The sequence below is a fragment of the Phocoena sinus genome, chromosome 12 (assembly GCF_008692025.1).
Source record: "Phocoena sinus isolate mPhoSin1 chromosome 12, mPhoSin1.pri, whole genome shotgun sequence".
NCBI lineage: Eukaryota > Metazoa > Chordata > Mammalia > Artiodactyla > Phocoenidae > Phocoena > Phocoena sinus.
The window spans coordinates 36,050,787-36,065,037 of NC_045774.1; the positions used below are offsets into that span (position 1 = coordinate 36,050,787).

The 14,251-nt window shown below is 35.8% G+C and overlaps 1 protein-coding gene across 3 annotated transcripts in view; it reads right to left on the bottom strand.

The window, feature by feature from the left end:
* TRMT11 (tRNA methyltransferase 11 homolog) overlaps positions 1-14,251 on the bottom strand; it is a 63,869-nt gene that overhangs the window by 17,457 nt on the left and 32,161 nt on the right. For all 3 annotated transcript variants that reach the window (XM_032651677.1, XM_032651676.1, XM_032651675.1), the window contains exons 9-12: positions 13,775-13,939; positions 12,536-12,608; positions 12,279-12,410; positions 4,477-4,597 (exon numbers count right to left, since the gene is read on the bottom strand). In XM_032651677.1, the coding sequence (XP_032507568.1) occupies positions 4,477-4,597; positions 12,279-12,410; positions 12,536-12,608; positions 13,775-13,939 (491 nt within the window). The remainder of the gene's footprint in view (positions 1-4,476; positions 4,598-12,278; positions 12,411-12,535; positions 12,609-13,774; positions 13,940-14,251) is intronic.

A 14,251-nucleotide genomic window follows, 5' to 3' on the forward strand; every position in this document is an offset into this window, starting at 1 on the left:
CCTGTGAGCCATGGCGGCTGAGCCTGCGCGTCCGGAGCCTGTGCTCTGCAATGGGAGAGGCCACAGCAGTGAGAGGCCCGCGTACCGCAAAAAAACCCCCAAAAAACAAAAAAACAAGTGAGACTACATCAAACTAAAATGTTTCTGCCCAGCAAAGAAAATCATCAACAAAATGAAAAGGCAACCTACCAAATGGGAGAAAACATTTGCAAATCATGTATCTGATAAGGGTTAATATCCAAAATATACAAAGAACTCATACAACTCAAAAGCAAAAAATTAAAATAAAAGAATGGGCAGAGGATCTGAATAGACATTTTTCCAAAGACAACATACAGATGGTCAACAGGCACTTGAAAAGATGCTCAACATCACTAATCATGGAAATGCAAATCAAAACCACAATGAGATATCATCTCACACCTATTAAAATGGCTGTTATCCAAAGGAAATAACAAATGTTTGTGAGGATAAAAAGGAAAGGGAACCTGTGTGCATTTTTGGAAGGAAGGTAAATTGGTACAGCCACGATGGAAAACAATATGAAGACCCCTCGAATTAAAAACAGAACTAACATATGACCCAGCAATTCCACTTCTGGGCATTTACCTTATGAAAATGAAAACCCTAATCTGAAAAGATACATACACCCCCACATTCAGTGCAGCATTATTTACAACAGCCGAGATATGGGAGCAAGTTGTATGTTCATCGATGGATGAATGGATAAAGCAGACATGATATGTATAATAGAATACTCCTCAGCCATAAAAAAAGAATGAAATCTTTCCATTTGCAACAACATGGATGGACCCTGAGGGCATTAAGCAAAGTGAAATAAGACAGAAAAAGACAAACATCATATGATCTCACTTATATGTAGATTCTAAAAAACAAAACAAACAAAAAACGAAGCTTATTAAGACAGAGAACAGATTGATAGTTGTCAGGGGGTTAGAGGAGGGAGACAGTGGAGAGGGTCAAAAAGTACAAACTTCCAACTATAAAATAAATAAGCCATGAGGACGTAATGTACAGCATGGTAACTAGTTAATAATAGTGCATTGTGTATCTGAAAGTTGCTAAGAGAGTAGATCTTGAAAGTCCTCATCATGATAAAAAAAAATTTGTAACTATGTATGGTGATGGATGTTAACTAGACTTATTGTGGTGATTGTTTCATAATGCATACAAACATTGAACCATGATGTACAGATGAGAAATATGTCAATTATACCTCACTAAGAATGCTAATGTCACTCACTTTACTTTCTCATTTCAAGACTAAAACTACAAAATCTATAGGTAATATTTGTTTTTTATACATATTACTCATGTGGCTGGCACATGTTATTATTCTTATTATTAATAACTCATATAAGTACATTAAATGCTGTGATTTCTAAGAGCTGTAATGTTACTATCTGAATTATCAAATGTCTTACTACTTCCCTCAAAATATAAAAGACATGAGAAGTGACTGGGAGAGTGTGAAAAAAGCATACTCTAACATACAACAGAAGGCTTTTATTCAATGTGACAGATACTGATAATCAGTGTTATGGACTGAATTGTGTGCCTCAAAATTCATATGTTGAAGTCCTAACCCCCAATATTTCTGTACTTGGACATAGGGCCTTAAAGGAGGTGAATGAAGTTAAATGAGGCCATCACTGTGGGGTGGCAATCCAATAGCACCGATGTCCTTGTAAGAGGAAGAAACATCAGCAGTGTGTATGTACAGAGGACACAAAGAGAAGGCGGCTGTCTACAAGCTAGGAAGAGAGGTCTCATCAGAAACCAAACCTGCTGGCTTTGGACTTCCAGTCTCCAGAACTGTGAGAAAATCAAGTTCTTTTATTTAAGCCACTCTGTCTGCAGTATTCTGTTATGGCAGGCTGAGTAGACTACAGTTAATTTAAAAAGTCAGTAAAAGCAGGACAAAATTAAAATGCTTTGTTAATATATTAAACATCTTATTTCAACTTAAAAAGTTGTATATTCAGGGACTTCCCTGGTGGTCCAGTGGTTAAGACTATGCTTCCACTGCAGGGGGCGTGGGTTCAATCCCTGGTCGGAGAACTAAGATTCCACATGCCACGTTATCAATCTTTTGATACAGAATTAAGACCTGCAAAGATGTCCAGTTTTGGCTTCTGTAAAATGAAGCAAGAACTTAGACTCTTACAAAGCAACCTCAGTACAGAAACCTGGATTGCAGTAACTTTTTTCCAACCTGTTAAAGTTATCTCAACCATTTCCAATACAAGATTCTAAATTTTTCAGCAATCCACTTTGTCCTATCTTTCTAAAGCATTCATATTTGTTTCTACAGAAATGACAACTTTATTCTTCCATTCACATTTCACTGGTCTAACTAGTATTTAGATTATATAAATGACATAGCAAATATAACTGGCATAAACAGCTCACAGGAAAAAAACAAGTGACTCACAATAGACAATTCATCTGTAAGTACAGAAATGTACAGATATAGTAGAGACCAAGTAACTCACTAGCTCAAAGTATCTGACCTATTCTAGGCATCATGCATTGTGTTTTAGAGCAGGAATAGCCAGTACTGGTTAATCAACTGAGTTGGAAATGAGGTTAGTTAAGAGGGCTTCTATGGTACAGTCCTTCCTTGGCATCCACAGGAGATTGGTTCCAGGACCCACTGTGGATACCAAAATTGGCAGATGCTCAAGTCTGAGAGTCGGGTCTCGGCATCCACGGGTTCCGCACGCTCAGTTTCAACCAACTGTGGATCATGTACCACATTTAGGATGAGCAGTTTGGCTGAATCTGTGGATGTGGAACCCTCGGATAGGGAGGGCTTACTGCATATCCAAATAAATGGTGGCCATTTAAAATGATCGCTTTGGAAGGTTGTGTCACTGTGTCAAACAATTTGAAAACTCTTTTGGAATTTCTGAAAACTGCTTATGTTTTAAACGTTTAATGGTAAACTGTCATCCTTGGAACGAGATGTGACTTCCAAAAAACATTAAGTGACCTGTCTGGTATAAAATGTGAGCAGCAAAGTCCAGGAATATAATTTGAAGAAAAGCAAGGTGTACTATAAAGTAAAATAACTGTTTAATATATTTCTTCTTTAAATGTAAATCTAAAAGTTTTAAGAACATGCTGAATAATTATGACATAAGTATATTGAGTACAAGATGCCACTCCAAGAATATCTGCTATTTGCATATAAACTTCTAGTATTTGTTTAAAATGACTATCAGACATTCATTTTAATTACATCACATATACCTTTACATATGTATGTATGCATGTACACAAATACACACATACACATATACGTATATGTATATATACACATAGCTTAGCCTTCAGAAATGCCCTGATACTGGAGCCCAATTATTGAGGAAATTTTGTCACATTGAAGATTCTGAACCTTACTCTGTTATAAAAATGAGTCACGAAAATTTTTGCATCAAGAAGTGACTTAACGAATGCAGTGTTTTAGGAAGATTTATTTAACATGTAAGAACTAGAGGTGTGAAAAATGGAAGGAGCAAGGTAATTTAGGAGATTATCAGCATAAACCAGGTATATGGTAATAAGGGTCTAAATTAGAGACAGACAGGAAATGGACATTAAAAGGACAAAAACAAGAAATATGTAAAATAATATATGCAAAAGGGACTGTACAAACATTAGTTTTTATTATTGTGAAAGAACCCATAAGCTGTGAAGTAGATGAAAAATATCAAATGCAGAGTAAGGATGAGTAAGACAAAATCCTCAGGCAGTAACACCCTGTTCTTTTCCGATTGCCCTATAAATCCAAAACAAAATGGGGCTTACTCAAATTTCTAGTGAATATGGAAGAGCTTTGGTTGTCAATCAAGATAAGTACAGCCCAATGAGCATTCTGTAGATTTAATTAAGCTCCAGTATGAGGTATTATTCATATCAATTCTGATCTGGATATGAAGTAACAGATGTTTTGTTCTTTCTTCTCAAGCTTAAATGAATTATGTGTGGGGGAGAAAGAGAAAGAAAAAGAGAGAGAACACGTGTTGGACCCTAACAGATGGGGGCAAATTACTTTCTCCTTTATACAAAGTGACATTTTCTCTTCAGTACAGTCTGCAATCAAGTAGGTTCTGCTTTTGGGGAGAAATGGTAACTAGTACATTGCTAATTAGACAATGGTTGTTTAATTAAGAGTGCTCTGTTTTATAACTGAGTTAGCCCAAGGATGTCAAATAAGCCTGAAAAGTAAAGGTCAACTTTTATTTCTAGTCTTCAACTTCTATATTCTATTCCTACCCTCTGAACTCCACCAAAGGCCACAAACCGGCTCAACTTTTACCTCTTCCTGAACTCATCAATATTTCTTAAAAAATCAAGGACTAACATTTCCAAACTTCATTAGAGGAAAACTAGAAAAATCTACTTCTAAATTCTTCCAGAATTTATCTGAAAAACACTAGGATAACTTACCTCAAATCCCTTCACCTTTTCCATCGTTATCAAGCGCCTTGATGTGCGACCGGAAAGCTTCTGCTCACAGTTGCTGATGAGTTTCAAGCAAGGGTGCCAGGGTACCATCTCTTCAGTGTATCTGAAGAAAGAGCAGCTGACTGTTAGGGATACTCACATATGAACCCCACAAAGGATCATCATGGGGGTTATCCAGTGTGGTATGGGACGTCCTCCCACTACATGCTGTGCCATTTTATTTCACATATGCTAATTGTCCATATAATCCATAAACAATCTGCATTTATAAAAAGCAAAGTATTTAACATAACCACATCCAAAGAAAGTAGTTTAATTTTTTTACCTGTATAATGAGGATGAGAGAGAACACAGGTATGTTTTATTGAAGAATGCCAAGCATTTAAACCACAAAAATACAAGATGACAATTCTACCCTAAAGGATCCCACGAGAGCACATAAGACAGACAGAAATACATTCCATAAAAACCCCCTAACATTCATGAGGGACTGATTCAACTGGAGATGTTTATAAATTCCCAAAGTAAAGTCCACTACAGCATATACCCCTTTAAAATGAAATGTCCCTGCAAAATTTTTTATGACATCTTGAGACCTCTATTAACCTTGTTATATAAGATTATTCGGATAAACTACCACTAAACTAAACACTACAGATGACATCAATCCTCTGCCATGAAATAAAACCAAAGTTATGATAAAGAGCAGCGGTGCTTGCTGCTGTACAGCACATGTACTTAGTGAATGAAGATGACGACACCTAGAAAGCAGGACAGTCAGGGTGCAGTAGTTCAGAACTTCATGTCTGATAGGTTGTTGGCACTAATCTTGGTAGAAGAAACAGGTAACAAATGTGGGGGAAACAGTTATGGAGCAGAATTCAGAAGAACAGCAGGAGAGAGGGCTCACTAGGTAGGGGCACCTTTAAGAACACTGTGACTGCCAGTTTTTATTTTTCCTTTGCAAACCTTCATATGTTTCTAGATAAACAGCCTGTAAACATTTCTTATACGGGATATCTTAAAGCTCTGATCCAAAATGGGAAAGTTGCTGATCAGCGCTTCCTGTAAAGGACCACCATCCGATCAACACTGCCTTCCCCACCACTTGTTCACTGATTTCTCTAGGTCCCTGTGACCTTCAACAAGCTCTCCCTCATTACCTTGACCACATGCTCAAAACTTTCATCACCCACTTACCAAGCAACATTCATAATGCACTTCACTTCATTATCAGTGGAAGGAATTCTCTTGAAGTCATTCTCTGCCTCCCTCCTTAGGGCTTTCCAACAAATAATGGCCATTTCAGATTTCATCTCACCTAATAATTCTCTAATGCTCACTATACAGTCAGAAATGTTGTGCTCCTATGACATTAAGTTGATGTCAAATTTGGAGTCTTCACACAAAGCATTTATGATATGAAAGAATACATTCTACACCATAGTTGACAGACTTAAGTAATGGTAACAAAGAGAAGATATAGTTTTGACCTTAGGCTTGCAAACATCAGGGTTTAGAAATGTCTGAACTTGTCAAATTTAGTAACATACCCTTTTTTAAAGAAAAAAATCTTATTTCTTGGCAAAGGAAAAGGTATTTTTATTAAATTTTATTTATATACCTTTTATTGACAAGGTATTTTTATTAAAATGTTTCTTAAATGTATATAAACATAAATTCCTCATGCTTATATAATTTATATAACTATAAAACCCAAAACAAATTTATAAATTAAATCAAAGTACAAAACCAATACAATTTTAATTAACATTTATAACATGAATAATGCTAAACTGGTGAAACTAAGTCATTGGCATTTGGCTTAACAGCAGAAAAACATTTACATGTTCTAGATCATTTTTTGACTTGAACTTTCAGTTTAAGCATGAAAAGGACATCATTTAGGTCATCATTATCATTAACAAACTTGTTTTTAACCACTACTCTATTATATGAATGAGCCAATCAATTTAACAGTGTACTCCCAAAATATCACACTAAAAAATAAAAAACAGCAGTTAAAAATTATTTACTATATATTTACTAACATATTTCATACTAATGGACTGTTTGCAATCTGTTAAGTAGAAGCTATAAATCTATACTATGCCTAGACTATTATGATAGTATGGTATCTTATCTAAATTCCCTGTTTTTAGTACTATTCCCCTATAATCTAAGCCTCTATTTAAAATCTAAATCAGCCAGAATAGGTAAATCCACAGAGATAGATAAGTGGTTACTAGGGACAAGAGCAGTAGTGACTGCTTATGCATACAGGGTTTCTTTTTGGGATAATAAAAATGTTCCAGAGGGCTTCCCTGATGGCGCAGTGGTTACGAATCCACCTGCCAATGCAGGGGACACAGGTTCAAGCCCTAGTCTGGGAAGATCCCACATGCCGTGGAACAACTAAGCCCGTGCGCCACAATTACTGAGCCTGCGCTCTAGAGCCCACGAGCCACAGCTACTGAGCCCGCACACCACAACTACTGAAGCCCACATGCCTAGAGCCCATGCTCCGCAACAAAGAAGCCCACGCACCGCAATGAAGAGTAGCCCCCACTCATTGCAACTAGAGAAAGCCCATGCGCAGCAACAAAGACCCGACGCAGCCAAAAATAAATAAATAAAATAAATTTATTTAAAAATTGTTCTAGAATTAGACAGTGGTGATGGTTGATAACTTTGAGGTTATACTAAAAACCATGGAGTTGTACACTTTAAAAAGGTGACTTTCATGGTATACAAATTATATTTCAACCTTTTTTAAAGAAGAAAAAAAAAAAGTGTATAGGTCCCTAGCTTTTCCATCAATCAATTTTGACAGCCATTTATTTTCCTGTGAATCTTCATGACTCAAGCTAACTATTTCCAAATGTCATTAGAGTTTCACTTCCCATTTGAGAAACAGATTTTGTGCTGATTGGAGCACTTACTGAAAACAATTTAAAAGAATCACTTTTCTCTGTTTCCTGTATGAAAGGTGAAAAACAACATGTTCGGTTCTGTTTCGTGTGGCTCTGAGCCACCACAAAATTCATTTTATCACAATTAAACTTTATCCCCAAATCTTACTTTGGAGTACTTTATTAGACTTCTTCACTTTGTCATCGTTTTTATCACAAGCACTAGCAGTTGGATTTCCAGTAAAGGACATCCTTCACAAAGAAACACAGTTTCTAATCACTTCAAGAGCATTATCTGTGTATAAATGACAATTAGAAAACAACACATAGGGATATGTGGAACCTGGGCAAAAAGCTACACTCACTCAACAGCTTAGCAACTCCTATAATATCAAATACACGAGTTGAATGTATGCCCTGCCCAAATGAATGTTACACAGATCTTCAGGGTCATTTGCAAATAGTTGAAATTGTGAATAATAAACTCACAAATACCAAAAGTCAAGAATAATTTTATGTGGTAAGTCTCTATGAGTAATAAGAGTAAACTACTAGGAGAGCACATATGAAGGATTGATGAATTCTGCTTAGAAGGTTTCAGAAAGTGTCACAGAGGTGGTAACAATTAAGCCAGGCCTTGAAAGATGACTAGAATTTTACGGCTGAGGAAAGAAGAAACAGTATATCAAGCAATTAGTAACAGAATAAATAAAGGTTGAAGGACATAACATATACAGAGTGTCTTGATGCTGGCCAAAAATACAATATACTAGAGTGGGGAGAATCTGGACTAGAGGAAGCAGAAGTTTGTTGAGTAGCAGTTTCTTCACCACAATTTAAATTACCAAATAGTGAGAAAATCCTTTTTCAATCATCAGTTCTGACAATTCTTCACAAATAACTAAGCTGTTAGGTAGTATTTTGTTTTTATCGTCTTATACCTTTCAAAATGTCTTGGGTTTAAAAAAAATAAAAATGTTCTGGGTTTAATGAATAATACCTTAACTTGATTATAATGTGCGAGTCTTATTTTTAAACTTCAATCATATAACAGGATTTGGCTGAGTAAATTAATTCAATAGTAGGACTAAAAGCCTACATTCACTATACCAAAAATACAAAAGTTTTCAAATTAAGCTGTGCTAAGGTACAATTTTAAAATGAATTCTTTATTCTTAGTCTAATAAAAAGCTATATATGCAATACAACATAATCAAAATAATTCTAAATTGTTTAATTCAGAAGCAAGAACATTATTTCAAACTTTTGCAGATGACTTTAGTTTTAAGTTCATCTAATACTGTGTTATTTTAAAAAGAGTAAATACTTTGGATTATGTTTACTGCAAAAGTGAAAATAGTTCATTCCCTAATATAAACACAAGACAAACTAAGTTCATTAATAAGATCACTTTGAGTTAAGGGGAGGAGAAGGCACAACAGAAGTCTAGTTATGAGCATCAGAAGACCTGACAAATAAGTCAGGGAAGTAAATGCCATAGTAGTCTTTCCATGTGTGTCCTAGCCTGGATGAAATTTGTCCTTTGATAAAACATCTAAGGTAAAAAAAAAAAAAAAAAAAAGTGACAAAAACGTGCCTTTTTTTTACTTCTAAAAAATCCCTTTGGTTATATGGACTTGGAAATTTCCCCTTGTCGAAAATTATTAAAAGAGAAGTCACTGGGGGCTTCCCCGGTGGCACAGTGGTTAAGAGTCCGCCTGCTGATGCAGGGGACACGGGTTCGTGCCCCGGTCCGGGAAGATCCCACATGCCGTGGAGCAGCTGGGCCCGTGAGCCATGGCCGCTGAGCCTGCGCGTCCGGAGCCTGTGCTCCGCAACGGGAGAGGCCACACAGTGAGAGGCCCACGTACCGCAAAAACAAACAAACCAAAAAAAAAAAAAAAAAAGAAGTCACTGAAGAAATACCCAGTGGCCATTTTTTAGGGTTTTCAGAAATACTAAAATAGTTGAAAGTGCCTCCAGTTTGACTTTTTATAAAAAAGAAATAAATAAAAGAATTACAGAAGATATTCATAACCACATTTAATTTCAATTATAATTAAATAATAAACTACAAAAGAGTGGAAAGTCAGAAATGCCAGAATATAAGAAACACACAAAAACTAATGAGGATATTTCAAAAGGACAGAGGAGCCACCTCAGAGGGACTCCTGCTGATCATAAATCTGGGACAATTTGAACAACAAAATAATGATAGTAATAAATTATAACCCAATGAATAATATAGGAATCTATGACTCCATACCAGTATAAATTAATAAATTAATGGGAGGGAAGGGAAAACTAATCCTTATAGTAGAATGCCAACTTAAAATGCAGAAGGAATGATGGAATAGAAAAGTCATCATTATGGTGGTTGTCAATGTGAGTAGTCACCTGATGAAGAACAAGATATTGGTGTAATCTTGTGATACCTCCCCCTGGGAAATACTAATCGAGAAGAACATGATAACTCACAGCGGAGAAACCTGACAGAGAACAACATGACCAGATGATCAAGTTTAAGACCTCCAGTAGAGGTTGGCTCTGTGTGCCCCATAATGCAGTACACTAAGAGCACAGTATCATTTTTGTGGTATTTCTACCAAGAGCATTGCCTGAGTCTGGTCAAGGAAGAAACATCAGATGGACCGGGTTAGGGGTCAACCTTCACAATATAAGCCCTGTACTCTATAAAACTGTTAAGAACACAAAAGATAAGGAAAGATTGAGGAAATATTCCAAACTGGAGGAGAATGACATGATGGGTCAATGCAGTGACCCATGGTCAATACATTTTCCTAGAGAGACTGCAATCAGTAATATCTGACTGGGGTCCATGATCTGGACAGCAGCACTATCAATGCTGACTTCCAGACTTCAGGGGTTGATGGTGATTTGACAACAATGCTCTTCCTTCTGAGAAATGCAAAGAAATACGCAGGGGTGATGGGGCATCATATCTGCAACTTCTCAAATAGTTCCAAAACTGATAATGGGCATGTGATTAATGTAATGGGTGAGGAAAGGGGGGTAGAGGAGGTGTATGTTAATAGTTGGAAAATTTGGATGGGGGAGAGATGGGAGTTTTTTGCATTTGAAACTTTTCTGTAAATTTGAAATTTATTTCAAATAAATTTTTAAAAATTCCAGCTCTGAAAACTTGAATTAAAACAAAAAGACAAGTTAGTTTGCTGCTGGAGTTCAGCTTGTCTAAGGCAGAAACCACTTTTGAATAAAAATAAACAAATATGCTCTTCTCTGAAAATATTTTTTTTTCTCTGAAAATATTAATAAAACACCATCTATCACTTCACATACCAGATACCTGGGATCTTGGCAAGATGTTCAATTATGTGAATAGCACTAGGAATAACGAAAACAATAAACTAGCTAGCTTTTAACTTTAGACAAGTCATTTCACTCCTTGGAATTAATTTCTCTTATTTCCAAAATTAAGAAATAATTAATTTCTTAACAGAACATAAGCCCTGTGTTAAGGGGTATGGGTATGAATGTGTACAGTCTTATTAGCTGATAAACAAGATGCAAAACTAAAGTTAGGACAGGGCTTCCCTGAGGGTGCAGTGGTTAAGAATCCGCCTGCCGATGCAGGGGACACAGGTTCAAGCCCCAGTCCAGGAAGATCCCACATGCCGTGGAGTAACTAAGACCCTGGGCCACAACTACTGAGCCTGTGCTCTAGAGCCCGTGAGCCACAACTACTGAAGCCTGTGTGCCTAGAGCCCGTGCACTGCAATGAAGAGAGTAGCCCCCGCTCGCCTCAACTAGAGGACGCCCGTGCACAGCAACGAAGACCCAATGCAGCCAATAAATAAATAAATTTATATTAAATTAATAATAATAAAAAAATAAAGTTAGGTCATGGTAGCTCCCAATGAAACATTTATAAAAGAAACAACAAAAAAGCATAGCTTCCAACTGCTGAGGGACCATCAACCATTATGAAAAGACAAACAAGAAAACACTGGTCTAAAATGCTTTTTGTACAATTATGTATAGTAAATATAGAAATTAAAATAATTTCTAAAAAAAGATATCTATAGCATATTGAACAAATAGCCAAATTTTCAGCTTGACACTGCCTTTCAAATCTAAAGATCCTGTTTTGTCAACACATCTTGTCTTTCATTGTTGGTGTACACAGCTCTGTTTATAATTAATAACTATTGAATAATAAAACCCAAACCAATAATGTTGAACATAATCAGGGCTTTAAATATATGCATAGCTCGTAGTTTGTTTGGTCTTAGCTTTTAAAAAAGATTTTACTGCATTTACGGTGATCCTAAGAGCCAATATATATTCAAGCTAACTAGCAGTAGATAGATGAATCACTCAGCTAAGTTGTTAAAATTTATCTAAGTTTATGGCCTGGCCAAAGAGCTATTGAACACACAGGCCCCGAGCTAAGTATGATATACAACAGGGGCAAACTTTTGCTCTTACAGGCCAGATAGTAAATATTTTAGCCTTTGTGGACCACATGTGTTTCTGACACATATTCTTCTTTGTTGTTTTTTTCTTTTCTAATAACCCTTTAAATAGGTAAAAACCAGTCTTAGCTCAAGTGCCTTACAAAAACAGGCTGAAAACCATATCAGGCTCACAGGCTGTAGTTTGCCAACCCCTGATGTAAAATAAAAAGTTCAAAGCAATTCAATCAATAAGAAGAAAGGGCCTGTTTTATGCAGCGTGTTGGTAAATGAAGGCCATCATACACATTAAACACAAAGATATTTACCCTGAGACAGGGAAAAAAAGTATGCTAGATATACAAATACCATAAGAAAAAGTAAAATTATTTAATATTTTAAATAATTAAAAGTAAAATTATTTAATATTACATACTCTGGTGTGTACACTGGTAACCAATAGACTAGTCTTCCACCTAATACGAGGGTCTCAGCTGCAAAGTTTAACAGGTCAAAAAACATATCACTCAGATGATAACTCAAGGAAACAGGAACGTGGCTTTCTGGACTAGACAAAGAAAACAAAATTTCAAAATCAGTGAAAAACTTTAAGACTATTAAACTAAGTTAATTAAAAAAAAGCAATATGCTTCTTCCCAAAGTAGTAACATACCATATTTAACTTTTACTTACCATTTTTCTATCCCCTTTGGTATTTCCTTCTGTGAACCTGTTCTTCTTGTAGACTCTCTAATACCATATGGAGCTAGACAGAAAACAGGTAACACGGATAGTCAAAAGTCACCTAATCACCACTGCAAAGCAGATGGACATCATGTGCCTCCAGATGTGACACCCTGAGAAGGACACATCACCTATGCAGTATTCCAGCTGAGAATGCATAACAAGAGGGACATTCTATTTAAAACACTGGGAGGGCAGGCAAGCAGGTGACTGTATTCTTCAAAATGTCAATGTCATAAAAGACAGAGAAAGGTTGTAAATGTTACAAACTAAAGGAGGGTTGAAAGATATGACTACTAAAGGCAATACCTGACACTAGGCTAGATACTGCACTTCAGGGAAAAACATGCTATAAAGGATATTACTGGGTCAATTGACAAAACTGGATGAGAAACTACAGATTAAAGAATTAGCGATTCACTGAAATTGGTAACTGTACTTTGGCTATCTAAGAGACTACCCCTACTCTTAGGAAATATACACTGGAGTATGGGGGGGCGGTGAAGGGCCATGATGTATACAACTTACTCTCAACTGATCAGGAAAAAAATTACGTATTTTTATAAATACACATAGAGAGTGAGAGCAAATAATAAAGTAGATTATTAATAAAAAGTCACTCAATTTTCAAAAGTATATTCATACTGATATTCATACTTGCTAATTTTTCTTTTGTTAGATTTGAAAATATCTAAGTTACCAAAGAACTGAAAAGGTCTGAGATGGAAGGGTTGAGATACCAGGAGATGCCAGTTACTACGGGCACAACAACAACAAAAAATCATAAAAGCTTACACATAGAGAAATGGGAAATATCTGAAACTTTCTTCTTCAAATGTGATACCATAATTGCAAATGACATTTTGGCTCCAGCTGCTACACTAATAACCAATTACGGTCAAATATAAAACAAATATAAAAACAAATTTATGTCTTAAAAAATAAGCCGAAGAGAAAAAGGGATGACAAGTTAATACATATAGTTTAAAAAATCAAAACCAGTTAGTTAAATTGGTGTCCTGCCCTACACTCATAATTTTTTCCTTCTCACTATGTGAAGAAGTCAGGGGTGAGGGGAATACTAATACAAGTTGGCTTTCTTTGTTGTACTGATAAATTTTGTAATTTAAATGTAAATGACTTTAGGAACCTAATCCTACTCCTACTTTTGTATAAAAATAAACTTACGATCAGTGATGACTGCATCAAAGTATGTGCCCTTCCTCCAAGAAGGTTTAGATGCATCTGAAACCAGGACATCAAGGTAATACTTCTCTAAACCATATTGACGAAGATTTGCCCTAATGTTTTCATCTGGTCCTCTCCATTTCTGGTTTTTCCTACTAGCCTTTCCTGAAGGGAAAGAAAAAGGAAGACAGAACTAACAAACAACATTCTTACCTCGTCATTTGGCTAAAAGTAACGTTTAACTTATCTAAACCTATATTTAATCAAATAAAACTTGCTTTCATTTCAAATCTTAATTTTATTTATACAAGGAACAATTATTTTTATTTTAACTTATTGTAAAAAATATTTCAAAAAGTAAACTGTACTGATGTCTAACTATCCTTTCACATAAAACTGCCTTAAAACACTCATTCAATAATTAATGCATTCAAAGCGTACTAATAAAGACACAGAGTTAAACAGAACATGGTCCCT